The 23,299-nt window shown below is 41.2% G+C and overlaps 1 protein-coding gene across 1 annotated transcript in view; it reads right to left on the reverse strand.

The window, feature by feature from the left end:
* The window catches only part of kif25 (kinesin family member 25), a 171,603-nt gene that overhangs the window by 47,282 nt on the left and 101,022 nt on the right, over positions 1–23,299 (reverse strand). The window contains exon 11 of the mRNA XM_073050272.1: positions 15,984–16,133. Coding sequence (XP_072906373.1) covers positions 15,984–16,133 — 150 coding nt within the window. The remainder of the gene's footprint in view (positions 1–15,983; positions 16,134–23,299) is intronic.

The following is a 23,299-nucleotide window of genomic DNA, read 5'->3' on the forward strand; positions in this document are numbered from 1 at the left end:
CATGAAGCATACGGATCTTGGACCTCCAGGAAGTGCCCACAGCAGGGGTGATTGATAAGTTTGTGGCCTAAGGTAGAAGGAGATGAGTTATATAGGTCTCTTTACATGCATATACAGTTCAACTCTTTGAGTGATTGTTGAGGAAGTTTGAAGTTAATAACTCATTCATTAATAACTCATCGGGATGATTGATAAGTTTGTGGCCCAAGGTAGAAGGAGATGAGTTATTGACTTCAAACTTTCTGCATAATCACTCAAGAGTTGACCTGCATGTGCATATAAGGAGAGCTGTATTAACTCATCTCCTTCTACCTTAGGCCATCTGTGGACACTTTCTGGAGGTCCAAGATCCGTATGCTCCACGACCGCTGGACGAAGTGTGTAAATATAGGAGTGGACTATGTTGGAAAATAAATGTGCTAGGTTTTCTAAAACTGACTCCTTCTACTGTAGGCCACGAATATATCAATCACCCCTTGTATGACGTAGTGGCGTGATGATGTATAACCCGTAATGAATTATGTAAATAACAAGGAATACTTAATAAAACAACGTATTTACAATATTACTCAAATATTAAATAAACTGCACTCCTTCCCCCTTAGCTATAAACCCCAACTCAATATAAAATCCCAGTCAGGCCTAAAGAGTTAATCACAGTAGAGGATTTCTTAACTCTTGTGGTATAATGTCTTTACCTGCTTGGCAGGTGAGATTTGTGGCTGTGAAAAATCCCAGGTTTTGGGTCTCCTTCGTAGTTGTTGCAGGAGTTGATTCTGCAACTGCAGGAAGTGGTTCTGACAGCTTTGGTAACCTTTCTTCTCTAACAATCAAATCTGATCTCAACTGATTGAAATGTCACCTCTAGATGACATCAGACTCAATCTCCACAGTGTAGGAGAGTGGTCCAGTTCTGTCCTTAATCTTTCCAAGTACCCACTATTGATCATCTCTGTAGTCCCTCACCAGGACTGCTTGTCCAGGAGTGAAACATCAAGCTTCCTTGTTTGAAGAGCTCTTAATTTGTCTCAGCTGTTAGTCCTGCATACTCCTTCTGGGACTGGATTTGAGGAGATACAAGTGTAAGTGCAAGGGATGACCCAGGAACAGCATAGCTGTGCTGCAGTTTGATATGCAAGGAAGAAATTGGCAAGCTTCTGACTCAGTGTTACTGTAGTGTGTTCCAGTGTCTTTGCTTGCAGTGTGTTCTTTAGACTGTGGATATGCTTTTCCAACAAGCCATTTGGAGTTGGGTAGCATGGTGCATATGTAATACTGTATGTCTTATTTCATTCTTTTTCAGGAATGTCTGTAACTGTTTCACATCAAACTCTGATCTATTGTCACTGAGGAAATATTCTGGAACACCAGTCCTTGAGAAGAGGCTTCTCACACCTCAACAGCCTGTGAGGCTGTACTAGAAGTTATTGGGAACACTTCTGGCCACTTTCTAGTTGCATCTAGTACCACCAAGAAACTTGTACCCATGAATGGTCCTGCAAAATCCACATGAATCCTCTGCTACTGCAATGCAAGTCATTCCCAGGGATGGAAGGCGCTGCCCTCCTAACAGCGCATGGCAAGCTGCTCACCCATTGATCTATCCCAGGCTACCAAAGTTTCGAGGCAAAGCTTTCATTTTGACCTCGCCTAGATGACTGGCATGCAGCTCCTTTAACATATTAGCTCTCAGTTTGGATGGTACAACTCTCAAACCCCACATAAAGCAACCACCGATAAGGGTAAGTTCATCCTAGTGCTGGTAAAAATGGGGGAGCTGGAATTTCTGCTGTATATTTTAGCCACTTTGAGTGGCTATATAGTTCTGAGACAGTATGGAGTCTTTTCTAGTTTCCCTTTGGATCATTTCTGTAGTAATAGTGATACTTTTGATTTACATTAGGGTGTCCTCTTTTGTAAATATTTCAGGTATTTCCTTTTTCAAGGGTGAACGGGACAATTCATCAGCATTTCCATTACTTATCCTCTTGAATTCGACCTTTAAATTCTGTCTTTCAAGAAACAGAGCCCATCTCTGCACTTATGTTGCTGCTGTTAGTGGAACGAAAATGGACACCAGTGGTTGATAATCAGTAATGAGGGTAAACTCACTCCCATACAAGTATTGGTTGAAATGTTTTACACCCCAAACCAGACTCAAGGCCTCTCTGTCAATCTGCATGTACTTCTTCTCTGCAGCAGTAAGGGAATGTGATGCAAAAGCTAAGGGGTGTTCACTTCCAACACTCGCAACAGGACTACACCTATACCATAAGACGAGGAGTCCCAGGCAAGCTTCACTAGACGATGTGGATCATAACGTGTGTATACCGTGTCTGAGGTCACCATTTCCTTTATTTTTTGGAAAGCCACCTCACACTGCTTTATCAATTACCATTTCTTCCAAATCTGTGGTAATGAGTTCAAGGGGTGGAGCACAGTAGCCAGGTTTGGCAGGATCCTGTTATAGTAATTGACAAATCCTAAAAAGCATTGCAACTGTGGCACATTCTTTGGCCTTGGGGCATCTGCCAGTACTTGAATTTTTTCAGCACACTTGTGTAATCATTGTGTGTCAATGGTGTAAGCACAGTAAATTATGCTTGGTTTAAATAATACATACTCGTCACATTGTGCTCTGAGTTCATAATCTTCTAATCTTTTTAACACTATCTTGAGATTTTGGAGATGTTCCTTGTCATCCTCACCAGTAACAAAGATGTCATCCAGGTAACACTGAGAGCCTGAGAAGCCTTATATCATTTCCTCAATAGCTTTCTACCAGAGTGCAGGGGCAGATGCTACTCCAAAAAAAAAGCCTATTATCGTGATAAAGCACTTTGTGAGTGTTCAAGGTGAGAAACACTTTGGACTCTTCTTCCATTTCCATCTAGAGTTAGGCTTCAGCTAAGCTCACTGATATACTGGCTTTTAGGAAGGATATACTAGCTTTGGAAGCAGTGCAGAGAAGGTTCGCCAGGTTGATCCAGAGATGAGGGGTTTAGACTATGAAGAGAGATTGAGTCGCCTGGGACAATACTCGCTGGAATTCAGAAGAATGAGAGGAGACCTTATAGAAACATATAAAATCATGAAAGGGATATATTAGATAGAGGTAGGAAAATTGTTTCCACTGGTAGGTGAAACTAGATCTAGGGGACATAGCCTCAAGATTCAGGGGTGTAGATTTAGGGCGGAGATGAGGAGGAACTGCTTTTCTCAGAAAGTGGTGAATCTCTGGAATTCCCTGCCCAATGAAGCAGTGGAGGTTACCTCATTTAAGACAACATTGGATAGATTTTAGGAATTAAAGGCAGGTAGGTGAAGATGGCCAGATTAGCCATGATCTTACTGAATGGCAGAGCAGGCTGACAGGCCAGATGGCCTACTCCTGCTCCTATTTCTTATTTTCTTTGCTGAAGTGTTTCCCTTCAGGAAGGTTTGCAAAGATTACTCTATCCTGGGCAGAGAGTATTGAACTAGAAACATAGAAAACCTACAGCACAATAAAGGTCCTTTGGCCCACAATGCTGTGCCAAACATGTACTTACTTTAGAATTTACCTGGAGTTACACAGAGCCCTCAATTTATCTAAGCTCCATGTACCTATCTTGCTGAAATCCAAATACACTACATCTACTGCTCTACCTTCATCAATGTGTTTAGTCACCTCCTCAAAAAATTCAATCAGGCTTATAAGGTACGTCCTGCCTTTGACAAAGCTATGCTGACTATTCCTAATCATATTATGCTTCTTCAAATGTTCATAAATCCCGCCTCTCAGGATCTTCTCCATCAATTTACCAACCACTGAAGTAAGACTCACTGGTCTATAATTTCCTGGGGTATCTTGACTCTCTTTCTTGAATAAGGGAACAATATCTGCACCCTCCAATCCTCCAGAACCTCTCCTGTCCCCATTAATGATGCAAAGATCATTGCCAGAGGCTCAGCAATCTCCTCCCTAGCCTCCTACAATAGCCAGGGGTACATCTCATCCAGTCCGGGAAACTTATCCAACTTGATGCTTTCCAAAAGTCCAGCACATCCTCTTCCTTAATATCTCTGCTCAAGTTTTTCAATCTGCTGTAAATCATCCCTACAATCACCAAGGTCCTTTTCCTTAGTGAATATTGAAGCAAAGTATTCATTAACTACCTCTGCTATCTCCTCCGGTTCCATACACACTTTTCCACTGTCACACTTGATTGGTCCTATTCTCTCACGTCTTATCCTCTTGCTCTTCACATACTTGTAGAATGTCTTGGGGTTTTCCTTAATCCTGCTCACCAAGGCCTTCTCATGGCCCCACTGGCTCTCCTAATTTCATTCTTAAGCTCCTTCCTGCCGGCCTTATAATCTTCTAGATCTCTATCTACCTAGCTTTTTGAACCTTTCGTAAGCTTTTCTTGACTAGATTTTCAACAGCCTTTGTACACCATGGTTCCTGTACCCTACATCCTTTCCGTCTCATTGGAACGTACAGATGCAGAACACCACGCAAATATCCCCTGCACGCTTGTAACATTTCTGCCATACATTTCCCGACATCTGTTCCCAATTTATGCTTCCAAGTTCTTGCCTGATAGCTTCACATTTCCCCCATCTGTTCCCAATTTATGCTTTCAAGTTCCTGCCTGATAGCTTCATATTTCCCCTTACTCCAATTAAACATTTCCTAACTCATCTGTTACTATCCCTCTCCAATGCTATGGTAAAGGAGATAGAATTGTCATCACTATCTCCAAAGTGCTCTCCCACTGAGAGGCCTGACACCAGACAAGGATCTTTTCCCAATACCAGTTCAAGTACAGCCTCTTCTCCTGTAGGCTTATCTACATATTGTGTCAAGAAACCATCCTGAACACACCTAACAAACTCCACCCCATCTAAACCCCTTGCTCTAGAGAGATGTCAATCAATTTTTGGGAAATTAAAATCCCCCACCATGACAACGCTGTTATTATTACACCTTTCCAGAATCTGTCTCCCTATCTGCTCCTTGATGTTCCTGTTCCTATTGGGTGGTCTATAAAAAACACCCAGTAGAGTTATTGGCCCCCTTTCTGTTTCTAACTTCCACCCACAGAGACTCGGTTAACAATCCCTCCATGACTTCCTCCTTTTCTGTAGCCCTGACACTACCACGCTCCCACCTCTTTCGCCTCCCTCCCTGTCCTTTCTGAAATATCTAAAGCCTGGCACTCTAAGTAACAATTCCTGCCCCTGAGCCATCCAAGTCTCTGTAATGGCCACAACATCAGAATTAGGTTTTTTAACACCAGCATGTGATGTGAAACTTGTTAACTTAGCAGCAGCAGTTCAATGCAATACATAATCTAGCAGAGAGAGAAAATAATAAATAAAATAAAACTTAATAAAGAAACAAGTAAATCAATTACATATATTGAATAGATTTTTTTTAAATGTACAAAACAGAAATACTGTATATTAAAAAAAAGTGGGGTAGTGTCCAAAGCTTCAATGTCCATTTAGGAATCGGATGGGAGGGGGAAGAAGCTGTTCCTGAATCACTGAGTGTGTGCCTTCAGGCTTCTGTACCTCCTACCTGATGGTAACAGTGTGAAAGGGCATGCCCTGGGTACTGGAGGTCCTTAATAATGGACTCTGCCTTTCTGAGACACCGCTCCCTAAAGATGTCCTGGGTACTTAGTGCCCAAGATGGAGCTGACAGATTTACAACCTTCTGCAGCTTCTTTCGGGTCCTGTGCAGTAGACCCTCCATACCAGAGATGCAGCCTGTCAGAATGCTCTCCACGGTACAACTGTATAAGTTTTTGAGTGTACTTGTTGACATGCTAAATCTCTTCAAACTCCTAATAAAGTATAGCCACTGTCCATAGCTCCAAGTACTGATCTATGCTCTAAGCTCATCCGCTTTGTTCATGATGCTTCTTGCATTAAAATAGACACATCTCAAACCATCGGTCTGAGCGTATCCCTTCTCTATCACCTGCCTATGCTCCCTCTTGTACTGTCTCCAAGCTTTCTCTATTTGTGAGCCAACTGCCCTTTACTCCATCTCTTCATTTCAATTACCACCCCCCAGTGATTCTAGTTTAAACTCTCCCAAACAGCCCTAGCAAACCTCCCTGCCAGGATATTGGTCCCCCTCGGATTCAAGTACAACCCGTCCTTTTTGTACATGTCACACTTGCCCCAAAAGAGGTCACAATGATCCAGAGATCTGAATCCCTGCCCCCTGCTCCAATCCCTCAGCCATACATTTATCCTCCATCTCATTCTATTCCTATATTCACTGTTGCGTGGCACAGACAGTAATCCCGAGATTACTACCTTTGAAGTCCTGCTTCTCAACTTCCTTCCTAACTCCCTGTAGTCTGCTTTCAGGACCTCCTCCCTTTTCCTACCTATGTCATTGGTACCAGTATGTACCACAACCTCTGGCTGTTCACCTTCCCACTTCAGGATATTGTGGACACAATCAGAAACATCCCGGACCCTGGCACCTGGGAGGCAAACTGCCATCCATGTTTCCTTCCTGCATCCACAGAATTGCCTGTCTGACCCCCTAATTGCTTCCCTCAGGTAGGCCACCCCCCCAACAGTATTCAAATAGGTGTATTTATTGTTAGGGGGGACAGCCATAAGGGTACTCTCTAGTATCTGACTCTTGCCCTTCCCTCTCCTGACTGTTACCCACTTACCTGTCTACCGAGACCCTGTCTACTTTCCTATAGCTCCTCTCTATCATCTCTTCACTTCACCTGACCAGTCGAAGGTCATCCAGCTGCATCTCCAGTTCCCTAACCTGGTCCCTAAGAAGCTGCAACTCAACACACCTGGCGTAGGTGTAGCCATCCAGGAGGCTGGAGTTTCCTGGAAATCCCACATCTGACATCCAGTACAGAACACCGGCCTCAAAACTTACTTCCTGTTTCTATTCCTCACAGGTAACTTAGCTCGCCTCGACCTATCGCCGAAGCCCTACTCTGCCTCAGATCACTCCGTCGATGACCACTCTGCTAGGCAATGTCTCCATTTTATGCTTGAACCTTCCCTGCTATCTAACTCACGATTGGTGCTCCAGTTATAGTCACTGATAGACCACGAACAATAGGCAAACACTCTCGAAGCTCCCTTTTTAAATAACCACTGCCAACCTGCGGGAAATCCCTCTTAGTAAAGCTCAGTTGACGCCACTGATAAGTCACGTACAATATTGAACTACTTTCAATACTGAGTTGATGGTGACCCTAAAATCACCACAGATCCTGATAGATCCATTCTTTTTGACCACTGGCATTGCCCATGGACTCCACTCTACCGTAGAAAGAACTCATTCAGCCTCCATGAGATCCAGCTCACTGCTGCTTTATCATGGATGGTATAAGGAACCTGTCAAACTTTGTAAAATTTGGTGTGGTATTTTCATTTAATCCTATTTTACTCTTGATATGTTTGAGTTTTACAATGCCATCTTTGAACACTGCTGTGGCATCATCTAGAAGCTTTCTTAATTTGCTTTCAGTTAACTCTGTTGCAAGCAATGTGGCATGCAAATTGTGGGTGGATCGTCAATCAAGTTGTAGTTGTCTCAGCCAATCATGGCCCCACAATGCAGACAAGCCCAATGTGGATTGTTGGTTGTTGTATTTCACTATTATGAATGTTATTCCTTCAGGAGTTATTTTTCTCCAGTATAAGTTCAGTATCCTTGAAATACCATTCACATTCATTTTGTGGAAGACTGAAACATCCAAGCCAGTGTGCAATTCCATTTTACTTAAATTGCCATCAAATGTGCTGTAAGCCATATGGCTTTCCTCTTGTTAATTTTCACATTGTAAATCTCAAGGCCACCAAGTCCTTTGTCCATCTCATCGTTACCAGAATTTTCCTCAACAGCATGCAGATTAGTACTCCTTTTGAAACTGGAACTTGTTTTATCCTTTTCTCTTCCCTGTCAATATATTTTTGTCTGTCCAATATGCTTTTTGTTTGTGTCATTTTCCGCAAGTTTTACCTTTAAACCTGCGTTGGTCTAATGTATGAGTCCCTGCCACAATGGTAACACAAATTGTTTGGCCAGGCCAGCCTTGGTGCAATTTTGTTCACGCTCACTTTCATTCCTGACTGCAACTCAAATATGTCTCTGGTTGCTGTTTCCATTGATACAGAGATTTCAACTGCATTTTGCCTTAGAGAGTTGTGCTTCAGTTAGGAGCTGGTTTTTGAATTCTTTCTTGTAAGATTCCACAAGCTAAATGATCTCCTAGTGCATCATTAAGTCCATCACTGAACTGACAATGCTTGGACATTTTTTCTTCAGTTCAGCCACATAAGCTGAAATGGACTCCCCTTCCTTTTGATTCTGCTTATGAATCCTAAAGCATTCTGCAATCACAATGGTTTTGGTTCTAAGTGTTTCTGCATTACTTCTGCAATATCAAAGCTCATTTTGGCTGGTTTAGTTGTAGTAGTCAAACTTTATGGAAACTGCATGCTTCTCCACCTACTCAGTAACACTGGCACTCAATTTTCATTGGCTACTTTATTTGCTTCATATACTGCTTAATTGTGCAATTGAATGTCTATCTTTCCAATGAAGCAGCATCTCTGCTTCTTTTTTATATATTATAATTATCACCCACTACTCAGTTTATGAAACTATGAATTCCATCCATTTTCTGCCTTGTTTTTTAACTTGACTCTCTCTCTCTCTCTCCTGCCAAAGAGATGCACATGGCACTTCTTGTTAACTCAAACATCTCTCTCATCTTGTGAAGAAAAACGTGTTGTACTTCAACAGGTAGGTAAGTATTCTTGTTTTGTAACTCAAGAAAACATGGGAGGCCAGGAGGAGTGTGTACTTAGTTTCTTTTCATTGGTGAGGCATGCAAATATGACATGGTGGCATAATGACATATGGTACTCACGTACTTTTAAATATAATCCATATGAATTATGTAAACAATTATGAATGCTTAATCAAACAATATATTTACAACATTACTCAAATATTACTGAAATATTAAATACACTACAGAAACTTACAAGAGAAGTCACAGAATCTGGAGGTGCTGCTAAAGTAGCCTTGGGGTCATAAAGCACCAGAACAGGCACATTCATGCAGACCATTAAGTATCCATCTATACTAATACCATTTATCAACACTCCATCATCTTCTATGTCTTTGTAATTCAAGTGCTCCATATTTCAATGTTGTGAGAGACTCAGTTGCTTAAGCAGTGTGTTACAGATTCCAAACAATCTCTAGGTGAAAAAAAAAGCCACCCTCCAATTCCTTCAAAACGTCATACCCTAAACAGATGTCCTTAGTTGTGGTCATCACAAAATCTTTTATAAAGTGATAGAAAACTAGTTTGGATGGGAGCTTGGCTCTGGTTAGCAATATGCTTTCCAGGTATCATTGAAACTGCACTCCATCTCAGGAATTAGAGCAGCTCTGTAAACTCAAACTCTAATGGTGGAAAGGTTTTGAAGGAATCAGGAAGAGAATTCAATCACAACAGAATACCTTTATTCAGACCTGTCATGTAACCAGAGGATTTTTGCAGCTGGTCCTCATCAATGGTGACCACTCACCATTCACGATATAGGAAGTATACCAGGATTTGGCAATGATAGTACTGTTGAATGAGTAGATAGCCAGATTCTATTTTTTCCATTTGGAAAAAGGAATTATCTGGAACACTGGGCAAATTTTACTTGCTACTTGATAGTGAAGATTTGCATGTTGTTCAGTCCTTGCCACACACTACAAGAACTCTTTAATGACCTGGGAAGGTGGCAGTGAGAGGCAAGCCTAGGTGAAGGGGAAGATGAGTCAGTGGAGGAGGGAAGAAAGAATAAGAAGTAGGAGGTGATAGCTGAAAGAGGTAAAGAGCTGAAGAAGAAGAAATCTGACAGAAGAGGACAGTGGACCATGGGAGAAAGGGAAGAAGGGTGGGCACTAGAGCAAGGTGATGGGCATGTGAGAAGAGGAGGAGTGAGAGGGGAGATGTCCTGCAGCTGAGTAACACAATCATCTTTCTTAACAAGAAAGCTTCCTTCTTGATTTTTATTAACCCCTTGATGTCAAGGGTTATCACCCTCACCTCTGGAATACAACTCTTTGTACCACAACTATAATAAGACCTTTGGCCAGGTTCTCCTTGCCAGTCCCAAGATGAGCAGTTAGGATTGCATAAGTAATTACATAACAACACTTCTACACCTTTCATGACTTTGTTCATGGTTGAGAGTAAATGAATGAAGTAACTAGATTTTCCCTGCTTTTTTATAGATAGAATGTATTCCAGGTAATTTTCAATGTTAATGGTTGGATACTAGTACTCCAAGTTATAAAGATATTAGAATGGCTTGCCTAGAGTGGTTCTGAAGCAGAAAAATTCAACTTTCTAGCCAGGGTACTATCAGGGATTATCATTCAAGGTATTCACTGCACTGCAGTCAGTCACTTGTAAATGTGTTTATTATTCTCACATGTACTGAGGTACACTGATAAATTTGTCTTGCATGCTGTTCATACAGATCAATTCATTACAACAATGCATTGAGGTAGTAGAAGATCAGAAGTGGAGTGTAGAATAAAATGCTATAGTTAAAGAGGAAGTGAATTGAGGATAGACAATAAGTTGCAAGGTCAAAATGAAGGCAATTGTGAAGAAAAGAGTCCATCTTATTGTACTAGGGAATCGTTCAATAACCTTATAGCAGTGGGAGAGAAGCTGTCCTTGAGCCTGGCAGTATATTCTTTTACACTATTGCATCTTCTGCCCGATGGGAGGGAGGGAAACAGAGAATGTCCAAGGTAGGTAAGGTCTTGCTTGTTATCCCATGGAGTGAATTAAATTGGCAATAAAGCTGGCAATTGTGATGGTAGGGATCTCAGGTAGTGTTTCATGACCTCAGCACGAATGACTAAAAATGACCACGTCTTGATTGCTGGACTGTGGGCTCCCAGATCTCCAAGACATTTTGGGACGGGGCATCATGGATTTGCTTCCTTCCAGCAGCCATTTAATTGGCTAAGGTTATTATTGGTATTCCTCGCATATGTCTAAAACTCACTGTGGAGAGTTTTGGACTCAGTGTTCATTCACTTTCAATGTTTTTTGGTTTCATTATTCAACACTTGGCGAAGTGCTGGCCTTGATGTCAAAGGCAGTCACTGTCACCTTGCCTCTGGAATTCACTCTTTATCTATGTCAGCTTCTAGGCTAGTCACATCTAGAGTTAAGTTTTCCTGACAAAAATAAAATTAAGAGTTACACTCAGAGGCCACTTTATTACATATCTCCTCTACCTAATAAAGTGACTATTTAGTGTATGTTCACAATCTTCTGCTGCTGTAGTCCATCCACTTTAAGGCTCAATGTGTTGTGTGTTCAGAGATGATCTTCTGCACACCAGTATCGTAACACATGGTTATTTGAGTTACAGTTTCCTTCCTGTCAGCTTGAACCAATCTGGCCATTCCCCTCTGACCTCTCTCAAGTGTTTTTGTTCAAAGAACTGCCGCTTACTAGGTGTTTTTTGTTTTTTGCATCATTCTCCGTGAACTATGTAAGTCAAGGATTCCTCAGCAAAACAATTGATGATCAACAGGCCTCTTTTTCTCGATGTGATGGAATATCAAGGAACCGAAGTCAGTGTTCAGCATTCTATGAAGCAGTCCCCACTGACTATATACATTGTGCCATCAATTCTAGCGGGTCTGTCCATCTGCAAGGACAGAGCAAACATAGGACCATGCTGGTAATTTTTAGGACATTGGATTAAAATATATGAACCTTGTCTGTGGAGAAAGCATAAATAGTTTCCACACCAGATTCAAGACGTTTGAGAGAATCTCTCTGGTCTGAGAATATCTTTTCCTTGTCTCAATTGATAACACTTTTTTCCCCCTCATACAACTGAATAGCTTTCTTAGATATTTCAGAGTTTAGACAAAGGTCAACCTCTGGAAACTGGGAAGACTCAGCAGATTTTCTTCCATAAAGGACTTAAGCAAATTATATAGGTCCTTTTGTGGTCACTGTTGATTAACTTAATTAGTCAAATTTAATTCCCTGGCGGCTGTGATGGGATTTGATTGTTTTTTCATCTCGCTGATCCAGGCCTCTGAATTACATTGGGTAATTTAATCATTTCACCCTGTAATAGGAAATTTCACCTTGTTATAAGAAAGAGGTAACTGAAGTTGAAAGAATGCAAAATGTTGCCAGGATTTGGGTGGGGGGTGTGAGGCTAAGTTACAAGGACAAGTCAAGTCAAGTCAAACAACACACACAAGTCAAGTCACTTTTATTGTCATTTTGACCATAACTGCCGGTACAGTACATAGTAAAAATGAGACAACGTTTTTCAGGACCATGGTGTTACATGACACATTACAAAACTAGACTGAACTACATTAAAAAAACAGAGAAAAAAAAACACACAACAACTACACTAGACTACAGACCTACCCAGGACTGCATAAAGTGCACAAAACAGTGCAGGTATTACAATAACTAATAAACAGGACAATAGGGCAGTAAGGTGTCAGGCCAGGCACTGGGTATTGAGGAGTCTGATAGCTTGGGGGAAGAAACTGTTATATCGTCTGGTCGTGAGAGCCCGAATGCGCTGGTGCCTTTTCCCAGACGGCAGGAGGGAGAAGAGTTTGTAAGAGGGGTGCATGGGGTCCTTCATTATGCTGTTTGCTTTGTGGATGCAATGTGTAGTGTAAGTGTCTGTAATGGTGGGAAGAGAGACCCTGATGATCTTCTCAGCTGACCTCACTACCCACTGCAGGGTCTTGCGATCCGAGATGATGCAATTCCTGAACCAGGCAGTGATGCAGCTGCTCAGGATGCTCTCAATACAACCCCTGTAGAATGTGATGAGGATGGGGGGGAGGGGGTGGGAGATGGACTTGCCTCAGCCTTCGCAGAAAGTAGAGACGCTGCTGGGCTTTCTTTGCTATGGAGCTGGTGTTGAGGGACCAGGTGAGATTCTCCACCAGGTGAACACCAAGAAATTTGGTGCTCTTAACGATCTCTACTGAGGAGTCGTCAATGTTCAGCAGAGAGTGTTCGCTCCGTGCCCTCCTGAAGTCAACAACCATCTCTTTTGTTTTATTCACATTCACAGACAGGTTGCTGGCTCTGCACCAGTCCGTTAGCCACTGCACCTCCTCTCTGTACGCTGACTTGTCGTCCTTGCTGATGAGACCCACCATGGTCGTGTCATCGGCGAACTTGATGATGTGGTTCAAGCTCTGTGTTGCAGCACAGTCGTGGGTCAGCAGAGTGAACGGCAGTGGACTGAGCACACAGCCGAGGGACCCCCGTGCTCAGTGTGATGGTGTTGGAGATGCTGCTCCCAATCCAGACTGACTGAGGTCTCCCAGTCAGGAAGTCTAGGATCCAGTTGCAGAGAGAGGTATTCAGGCCCAGTAGGCTCAGCTTTCCAGTCAGTTTCTGAGGGATGATTGTGTTGAATGCCGAACTGAAGTCTATGAACGGCATCCGAACGTATGTGTCTATTTTGTCCAGGTGGGTTAGGGCCACGTGCAGGGTGATGGCAATGGCATCATCTGTTGAGCGGTTGGGAGAGGTTTATTCCCTGGAACATAAAAGACTGAAGGGGTTACCTGACAGAGCTTTATAAGACCATAAGGGGCACAGATAGGGTGAAAGCATAGTCTCTTTCCCCAGGGACAGAATGCTAAAAAGAAGAGGGCATTGGTTTAAGATCAAAGGCGAGAGATTTAAAAGGGACAAGAGGGCAGCTTGTTCATGCAAACGGTGGTGCTTATTTGGAATGCACAGCCAAAAATTCAAATTTCAAAGTTTGACAAAGTTCCACATGGAAGGTTAGTTAAGAAGGTTCAGTCGTTAGGTATTAATGCTGGAGTAATAAAATGGATTCAACAGTGGCTAGATGGGAGATGCCAGAGAATAGTGATGGATAATTGTTTATCGGGATGGAGGCCGGTGACTAGCGGGGTGCCTCAGGGATCTGTTTTGGGCCCAATGTTGTTTGTAATATACATAAATGATCTGGATGATGGGGTGGTAAATTGGATTAGTAAGTATGCTGATGATACTAAGGTAGGAGGTGTTGTGGATAATGAGGTGGGTTTTCAAAGCTTGCAGGGAGATTTATGCCGGTTAGAAGAATGGGCTGAACGTTGGCAGATGGAGTTTAATGCTGAGCAGTGTGAGGTTCTACATTTTGGCAGGAATAATCCAAATAGAACATACAGGGTAAATGGTAGGGCATTGAGGAATGCAGTGGAACAGAGAGATCTAGGAATAACAGTGCATAGTTCCCTGAAGGTGGAGTCTCATGTAGATAGGGTGGTGAAGAAGGCTTTTGGAATGCTGGCCTTTATAAATCAGAGCATTGAGTACAGAAGTTGGGATGTAATGTTAAAATTGTACAAGGCATTGGTAAGGCCAAATTTGGAATATTGTGTACAGTTCTGGTCACCGAATTATAGGAAAGATATCAATAAATTAGGGAGAGTGCAGAGACGATTTACTAGGATGTTACCTGGGTTTCAGCACTTAAGTTACAGAGAAAGGTTGAACAAGTTAGGTCTCTATTCATTGGAGCGTAGAAGGTTGAGGGGGGATTTGATCGAGTTATTTAAAATTTTGAGAGGGATAGATAGAGTTGACGTGAATAGGCTGTTTCCATTGAGAGTGGGGGAGATTCAAACGAGAGGACATGATTTGAGAGTTAGGGGGCAAAAGTTTAAGGGAAACACGAGGGGGTATTTCTTTACTCAGAGAGTGATAGCTGTGTGGAATGAGCTTCCTGTAGAAGTAGTAGAGGCCAGTTCAGTTGTGTCATTTAAGGTAAAATTGGATAGGTATATGGACAGGAAAGGAGTGGAGGGTTATGGGCTGAGTGCAGGTAGGTGGGACTAGGTGAGATTAAGAGTTTGGCAGGGACTAGGAGGGCCAGAATGGCCTGTTTCCGTGCTGTGATTGTTATATGGTTATATGGAAAGTAAACTTATTGTCCAGTACGTATAAGTTAACTTGGAGATCTATTTTCTTGCAGGTGGAAAATGCTGTAAAGTTTCACAGATAATGTAATGGTTTCTGGGTCGCAGCAATGTTTGGGTTATGACTAGAGATAACAAGGTTTGGAATGCTGTCATTCTTTCTTGTGAGTCTGGGAGTAGGGATTTCATGGTCTTGGTCGGCGAGAGGAGAAGGAGGAAGATGCATGTGGAAAGAGCTGGTAGATCACCGGAGTGGACTGGGAGCGAGGGTCTGAAGGTCAGCGATGCTTGTAGGAGATTGATGGTTGATGTGCACTTTTGACTTTTCTCTTAAAATGGGCCCTTTCTCTTTTTATTTTCTTTACTAACCCTATATTCAGATTAAGATTTATAAAGTTCAATCAGTTAATTGCATGTGGTGTACTGTCTGATATTTTGCGGTGCGGATTTGTAACCAGGCAACACATCACGCAGCATCCACACAAATGAGATTTCTCAGTTTGGCGGGGCCAGAAGTTGTCTTCCCCTAGACGAACACATGCTGGCCGAGGCATTTACAGTAGAACAAAGAAATACAAAGACTAACAACCAAGTGCAAAAGACAAACACTGCAAGTACAAAAACCAAGTAATAATAGTAAGTAAGTAAATAATAATCAGAACATGGGATTAGAGTCCCAGAAAGTGAAATAGCAGTTGGGGGAGCACATTTGCAACATTTAAGAGCTATCTAGAAAAGTATATGGATAGGAGAGGTTGAGAGGGCAATGGGCTAAACACGAACAGATGAGATGAGTTAGTTGGGCCGCACATCATGGAAGAGTTGAGCTAAAGGTCCTGTTTCTATGCTGTATGACTATGACTCATTATGCTGGCAGGCCGTTTCAAAAACCCATCACCCTCTCCATGCAGTTTCACAGACCCTCTCCAAAATCAAACAAACTCTAGTAGGTGATAAAAACACTTTATACCTGTATAATTCTCTTGCAGCTTTTGGGATAATTCCTTCATCTACCTTTGGCTCAGTGGAAAATGTAAAGTTTTCTTCAGAATGTGGCCCTAGCATAGTATATGTCTTACCACTGCCCGACTGACCATAAGCCATGATGCATACATTGTACCTGGAATACAGTAACAGATAATAAGAAGTTTTAGGACTTTTAAAAATATTAGAAATACTTATAATGTTTCATTCTTAATTACTTCACCAGTCACATCACAAACAGCTAAAATAACAAGGAATACAATTTACAAACAAGAGCAAGTCTGCAGATGCTGGAAATCCGAGCAACAAAATGCTGGAAGAACTCAACAGGCCAGGCAGCACCTATGGAAAAAAGTACAGTTGACGTTTTGGGCTAAAACCCTTCGGCAGAACTAGAGAAGAAAAGCTGAGGAGTAGATTTGACAGGTGGGGGAAGGGGGAGAGGGAAAAACACCAGGCGAAAGGTGAAATTTGCAGAGGAAGGAATGGAGCAAAGAGCTAGAAAGTTGATTGGTGAAAGAGACAGAAGGCCATGGAAGAAAGAAGAAAGTGGGTGGGGGGTAGCACTTGTAGTGGGTGGGTGAGAGGCGATGGGTGGACAAAGAAATAACATGAGAGAAGGACAAGGGGATGGGGATGGGAAATGGTAGAGGCATTTAAAGGAAGTTTGAGAAATCAATCCTCCCTCATTCAGGGCCACAAACAGTCCTTCCAGATGAGGCAAAACTTCACCTGTGAGTCTGTTGGGGTCATATACTGTATTCAGTGCTCCCAGTGTGGCCTCTTGTACATTGGTGAGACCCAAAGTAGATTGGGAGACTGCTTCGCCAAACATCTACGCTCCGTCTGCCAGAATAAGCGGGATCTCCCAGTGGCCACCCATTTTAATTCCACTTCCCATTCTCATTCCAACATGTCTATCCATGGCCTCCTCCACTGTCGGGATAAGGCCACACTTAGGTTGGAGGAACAACACTTTATATTCCATTTGGGTAGCCTCCAACCTGATGGCATGAACATCGATTTCTCAAATTTCTAGTAATGCCTCCACCCCCTCCCCCACTCACCATTTCCCATCCCCTTGTCCCTCTCTCATGTAATCTCCTTGCCCGCCCATCGCCTCCCTCTGGTGCTCCTCCCCACTCCCCCCACCTTTCTTCTTTCTCCCTTGGCCTTCTCTCTCTTTCACCAATCAACCTCCTAGCTCTTTGCTTCAACCCTCCCCCTGCAAGTTTCACCTACCACCTGGCATTTCTCTCTCCCCTCCCTTCACTTTTCAAATCTACTCCTCATCTTTATTCTCCAGTCCTGCCGAAGGGTTTAGGCCCAAAACATTAACTACTTTTTTCCATAGATGTTGCCTAGCCTGCTGAGTTCCTCCAGCATTTTTAAGGTGTACAATTTCTCAACTCTTCGAGACTCTTGACAGCTAACTTGAAAATTCCTGTTGGGGCAGGAAAGAGGTTCAGCTACTAGGCAGAAAACTATGCCTAGTTCAATTCCAATCCTTAAAAACAATATAATTAAACTTTCTTTATAATAGCGGTTAGCACAATAACTTTACAGCATGAGTGATTACTAATCGGGGTTCAATTCCTGCAACTGTCTGTAAGGAATTTGTTCATTCTCCCTGTGACCACGTCGATTTCCTTCAGGTGCTCCAGTTTCTTTCTCTATTCCAAACACATATGATTAGGGTTAGGGTTGGTAAACTGTGGGAATGCAACACTGGCACAAGAAATATGGCAAAACTCCAGCACAATCTTCACTGAATTGGTTTGATGCAATATGACACATTTTGCTGCCTATTTCATTGTAAATGTGACAAATAAAATTAATCTTTCTTTCTTTAAACATTAAAAGATCACTTATGGTGTCAGATACTCGCTTATAGTGGTGTTACGTTGTTCCTAAGCTGAACGTTTAAGGCATTCAACTATAAACCAATGCATCAGATAGAACTAATTATTTAGATTGGAAAATGACACTTATTTCTATCACTTCAACAGCTTAACATATTTGTAGTCTTTATCCTTAAGACACTAGCTCAAATTTTATGGGAGTTATGTAGGCCAGACTATTAAGATTAGCCATGTTCAGTCCATAATATTAGGAACACCTTCCATGAAGGTGTACTTTAACATGGAAACCTGATTGTTGTCAGAGATTGCTTTCATTCTCAAAGACTATGCCGTTTGCAACTGCCTCCCAACTTAATCCAAGGAAATCAAATGAATTCAGGCAAAAAAAAGACGGCGCCAGAGATTTTTGCACACCAACGTGACTTCATCTAGTTCATCTGCAAAACAGCTATTCTTCTTTCTTTATATTTCTTTTGTCTTTTCCAGATGGCCAGGGTCCTGTTGGATTCCATGACCTACATCTGCAGCTCAAACTACAGTTCTCTGAGAACAGGTTCTTGGACTCGCCATGCAGCCTGGCATTTCGATATCTCCAGGTACAACCTGGAAGACGTACACGTTCAGGGTGCTGCCTGATAAAATACCCTGCTCCACACCAGTGGTGCCGACTGAAGATCTGTGGGTTTCTGAAACATCAAGACAGCAGGCAGTGCGCACTGCTGTTGGAAGAAGGCCCATGCACTGGAGTGATCCTCTCTATCATTTTTGATGGTGAGGCCTGTCAGTCCTAAAGTTTGGGGACTCAGAGAAACAACATAGAAGATTGTAACATTGAAACAGCAAGCTGCTGGTCTCCCGTTCGTGTTTGTTGCAAGAATGAGCCTGTTTGAGATACCAAATTAGGATGGTCTGTAATTTTTTGGTGGACTCTAGATCATGGTCTCTTGCTAACTGCTTGCATGGCGGAGGGTGGGGAACTGTGCTTTTGCTGGAGCAAGTGGGGGATGGGAGGGGGAATGTTGAAACTTTTGCTGCTGCTTGTGCATGGAAGGGGGAAGGGGGCTTTGAGGTTCTGACGCTTCTGTCATTCCTTCTTTGGGATCTTTCCTGTTTCATGGATATATGCAAGGAGTAAGAATTTCAAGTTGCATACTGTATACATTCTCTGATATTAAATTGAATCACTGAATTTAAGCTAGTGTATCTAATTTTCAGCTACATCTTGAAATGCAAAAGATCTGCTGGCATTCTATGCATTAATGCTTAATCTGGTCTTAAATAAATATATTCAGTGATCACTTTACCAGGCACTTCTGTACACCTGCTTGTTAATGCTAATATAATAATCAGCCAATCATATAGCAACAACTCAAAGCATAAAAGCATGCAGAGATTGTCAAGAGGTTCAGTTGTTGCTCAGACCAAACATCAGAATGGGGAAGAAATGGGATGAAAGTGACTTTGATTGTGAATTAATTGTCGGTGCTAGACAGGGTGGTTTGAGTATCTCAGAAATTACTGATCACCTGGGATTTTCATGCACAACAGTCTTTGAAGTTTACAAAGACTGATGAGAAAAACAAAAAAGAAAACATCCGATGAGTGGAAGTCCGGCGAAAATGCCTTGTTAATGACAGAGGTCAGAAGAGAATAGCCAGACTGGTTCAATTTGGTAGAAAGGTGACAGTAACACAATAGTCATGCATTACAACAGTTGTGTGCACAAAACATCTCTGAATGCACAGGTTGAATCTTGAAGTGGATGGGCTACAGCAGCAGAAGACCACAAACATGCACTCAATGGCCACTTTATTAGGTACAAGAGGTATTTCATAAAGTGGCCACTGAGTGTGTATCCCATTTTATAAATATTTGAAATATTTGGGATTTAAAGCAATATTACACATTCATGAATCTTCAAGTTCAGCTTAATCATGTGTGTCTTTTAGTCTTTATTTAGTGTTCTGAGTATTGTTTAAAAAGTTAATGAACATTTTGCTTTTTCTTCCCTGGCATACCATCTGAGAAAAATCTTAAATGTATTTGATTTCTTCCTTGATTTCATCACAAAGTATTATGTTGAATTTATTTCTACAGATCTTTATAACAATCATCTTGGGATCAGCAGTGAGAAATGTTACTGATTTTCACAATAGAATCCATGGGAATGTGATGTGAGAAAGCATTAGGACGCATCTGTGATCTTACAATAATTTAACCAGTGTAATCTTACTGTGCATTAAATGCTTTCTCAGAAAGGGAAGATAGGTCCCACTAAAATGTCCAAGACCATGAAATGAATTCTCTGATCAGTACATCACAAACAAATATTCATTCAGCCCCAGCAGAAAAGCACCATTTTTACTGAAAAATTCTGTAAGCAATTCACCTGAAGCTATGCCAATTGATTTTGTAAACAGTCATTGAAACTAAAGGAGAGCTGTTAAGATAAACTGTTAAGAACTGTCTAGATCAGACTGCAAGCTTTGATTGTCTTTGTTGTTCTCCACTACAGCCTCAATCTTGGTGTCATCCGCAAATTTGTTTATCACATAATCATTCAGATTGTTGATATAGATGTCAAAAACTACAGACCCAACACCGATCCCTGCAGTACACCACTTGTCACGGGCTTCCAGTCAAAGAGACAACCACCTAAAACCGCTCTCTGGCTTTGCAGGAAAAGCCAATGTCTAATCCAATTTACTACCTCATCCTGAATGACAACCGACTGAACATTTATGACCAATCTCCCATATGGGACCTTGGCAAAGGCCTTTCAAAAGTCCATGTAGATGAGAGGTCTCCTAGTGGCACTCATGGCGTGATTCAATTCGACTTCTCTCCATTCCCTTTACCTCTATAACCTGTAGCCACACTTTTTTACTTTGTTTTATACCTACACTAAAAGGCTTATGTTATAAACATATTTTTGGATATTTACTTTAAGTCGCTGGAAATGAATACCAGATCACGAGAAGCAAAAAATGGGAAAGATTTGGATCCTAATGGGAAAAAAGATGGTGATCCAAAACAATCTAAGCAACCTCCTTTTACTTTTGAAACAATGTGGAAACTTCTAGATGATAAGCTTACTCAAAAATTTGCTGTGTTCAAAGGAGTTTTAAAGACAGTTGAGGATAATTTTAGATCGCTCAAACGTGAATTTGAACTACAGCAAGCAACGATTTCAGAACTTGACAAAGGAGCTCGCCAGAGAGATCAGAGGATCACAACTCTGGAACAAAATCTAACTTCGATGTCTCAACAGCTGGATAGTTATAAATTCAAAGTTACCGACCTTGAAAATCAATCTCGAAGGCAGAATCTACAGATAATCGGTATCCCTGAAGATGTTGAGGAGGGTGATCCTATCAAGTTCTTTTCTCAATTTTTATTCGATGTGTTTGGCACAGAAGTTCTGGACGCCCCTCCGTTAATTGACCGCATTCATCGCACACTGAGTCTAACATCTTCTGATCGTTCTAAACCACGACCAGTTATTGTTCGTCTCCATTATGTTCATATCAAAGAACATTTGATACGCTTTGCTCAGCGGAAAGGCATATTCAAATTTAAAGGTTTCAAATTCCGCTTCGTTGAAGATTTTAGCCCTGAGGTTCTGAAGGAGTGAATGGCGTTTAAGTCTCTGATGTCGAAATTCTAATGAATGGTCTCAGACCATTCCTCCTGTTCCCAGCTTGATTGAGAATTGTCCTCTCTGATAATTCCCACTGTCTCTTTAAGTCATTAAATGAAGCTCAAAAATTTTTCGACCAACAAACTTCCTCTGCTACGGCCTAATTAAGGTTCCACTTTTTTTTTTGGCTTTTACTTAAATTTTTAAGCTATTTACCAGCTTATTGATCTGGTCAGTTAGAATGCAAGGGTTCTCTTTGTTGGTTTGTACTGTAGGTATTTTTAGTATTTCTAGATTAACTTTTCTGTTCCCTTTTGGGAATCTGCTTTCTTTTATTTTTTGAAACTATTTAGCAGATGTTTTGGTGTTTGATTTTTTGTTTTGAATGGGGATGCATTCGCTCTTTTTTTTTACATTTTATGATGTGTCCTGCTTTCTTCTTCCCATAAGACCTTATTTTCTTGCTGCATCATTTTCAATTGTTTTTACATGAAAATAACCAACAACATGAATTGGCATTTGTTTTCTCCTTTTTCTGAAATACTAGTATTTTAGTACTCTGTTTTATGATTTAAACTTTTTTTTAATTGCAGTAGTTTTTTTTCTTGTTCATTTTTATGATAATTTTTAAATATATTTTAGGATTATGGGTGGCTTTTCTTTAAAAATGGTTATCTTTCGGGCTGCCATCAGGAGAGATGGGTAGATTTAGATTTAGCTTTAGCTTATCTCTTGGCCAATCTCTGGCCTACTTCTGGGTCTTTGTGGGTGGGGGGAGTGGGTATTTCTTTTTTTAAGAATAGATTTTTTTCACCTGAGCTATTTTGAAACTACTGAAATGTCCGATATGTCATAACTTCTGGTTCCTCCTAGAACCTTTCTTCCTCTTCTGGGTTCATGAATTTGTATTCTGATTAACCCTTTATGTACCATACTACAGGTTTTACTATGATGGATAAGATTATTAATTCTGTTTCATGGAATACAAGCAGTTTAAACCATCCAATTAAACGGAAATTTTTTTTCAAAGTATTCCATAGAATGAATGCCCATATTATCTTTGCACAAGAAACTCATGTGAGGAAAGAGGGTAATCTGCGCTTTTTTAGGTTTTGGATAGACCAACAATACCATTCAAATTCTCAGGCTAAAGTGAAAGGAGTTTCTATTTTTATAGATTCTTCAATTTCATTTGTTCACTACGAAACAATTTTGGATCCAAATGGTAGATTTTTGTTAATTACTGGCCTACTCTGTATCAAAAAAGTGACTATGATTAATGTTTATGCTCCAAATGTTGACTATCCTGAATTTTTTAAACACTTATTCACATCCCTTCCCAATTTAAATGATTATATGTTGATAATGGGTGGAGATTTTAATTGCTTTTAAAACCCTTCAATGGATAGATCTAAGTCTAATCAGGCACTTCCGAATAAATTGGCTACCTTTCTTAATTCCTTTATGCTTGATTTTGGAATTTCAGATATTTGGAGGTTTTTACATCCAAAGGATATAGAGTTTTTGTTCTTTTCCCATGTATACCACAGTTATTCTAGAATTGACTACTTTTTTATTGACTCGTTTAATTCCCTGTCACTGACTGCAATTACGATTCCACTGCCATCTCTGACCATGCGCCCCTGAAACTCTCTATTAAATTAATGGATACACCTTCTAGCTTTGGACAATGGTAATTCAATTCTGTATTACTACAGGACTCGGACTTTGTGAATTTCATTAAGGAACAGATTGATTTCTTCTTTTCAACAAACTCTACAGAAGAAATTTCCAGCGGGG

This window comes from Hemitrygon akajei, chromosome 7 (genome assembly GCF_048418815.1).
Source record: "Hemitrygon akajei chromosome 7, sHemAka1.3, whole genome shotgun sequence".
NCBI lineage: Eukaryota > Metazoa > Chordata > Chondrichthyes > Myliobatiformes > Dasyatidae > Hemitrygon > Hemitrygon akajei.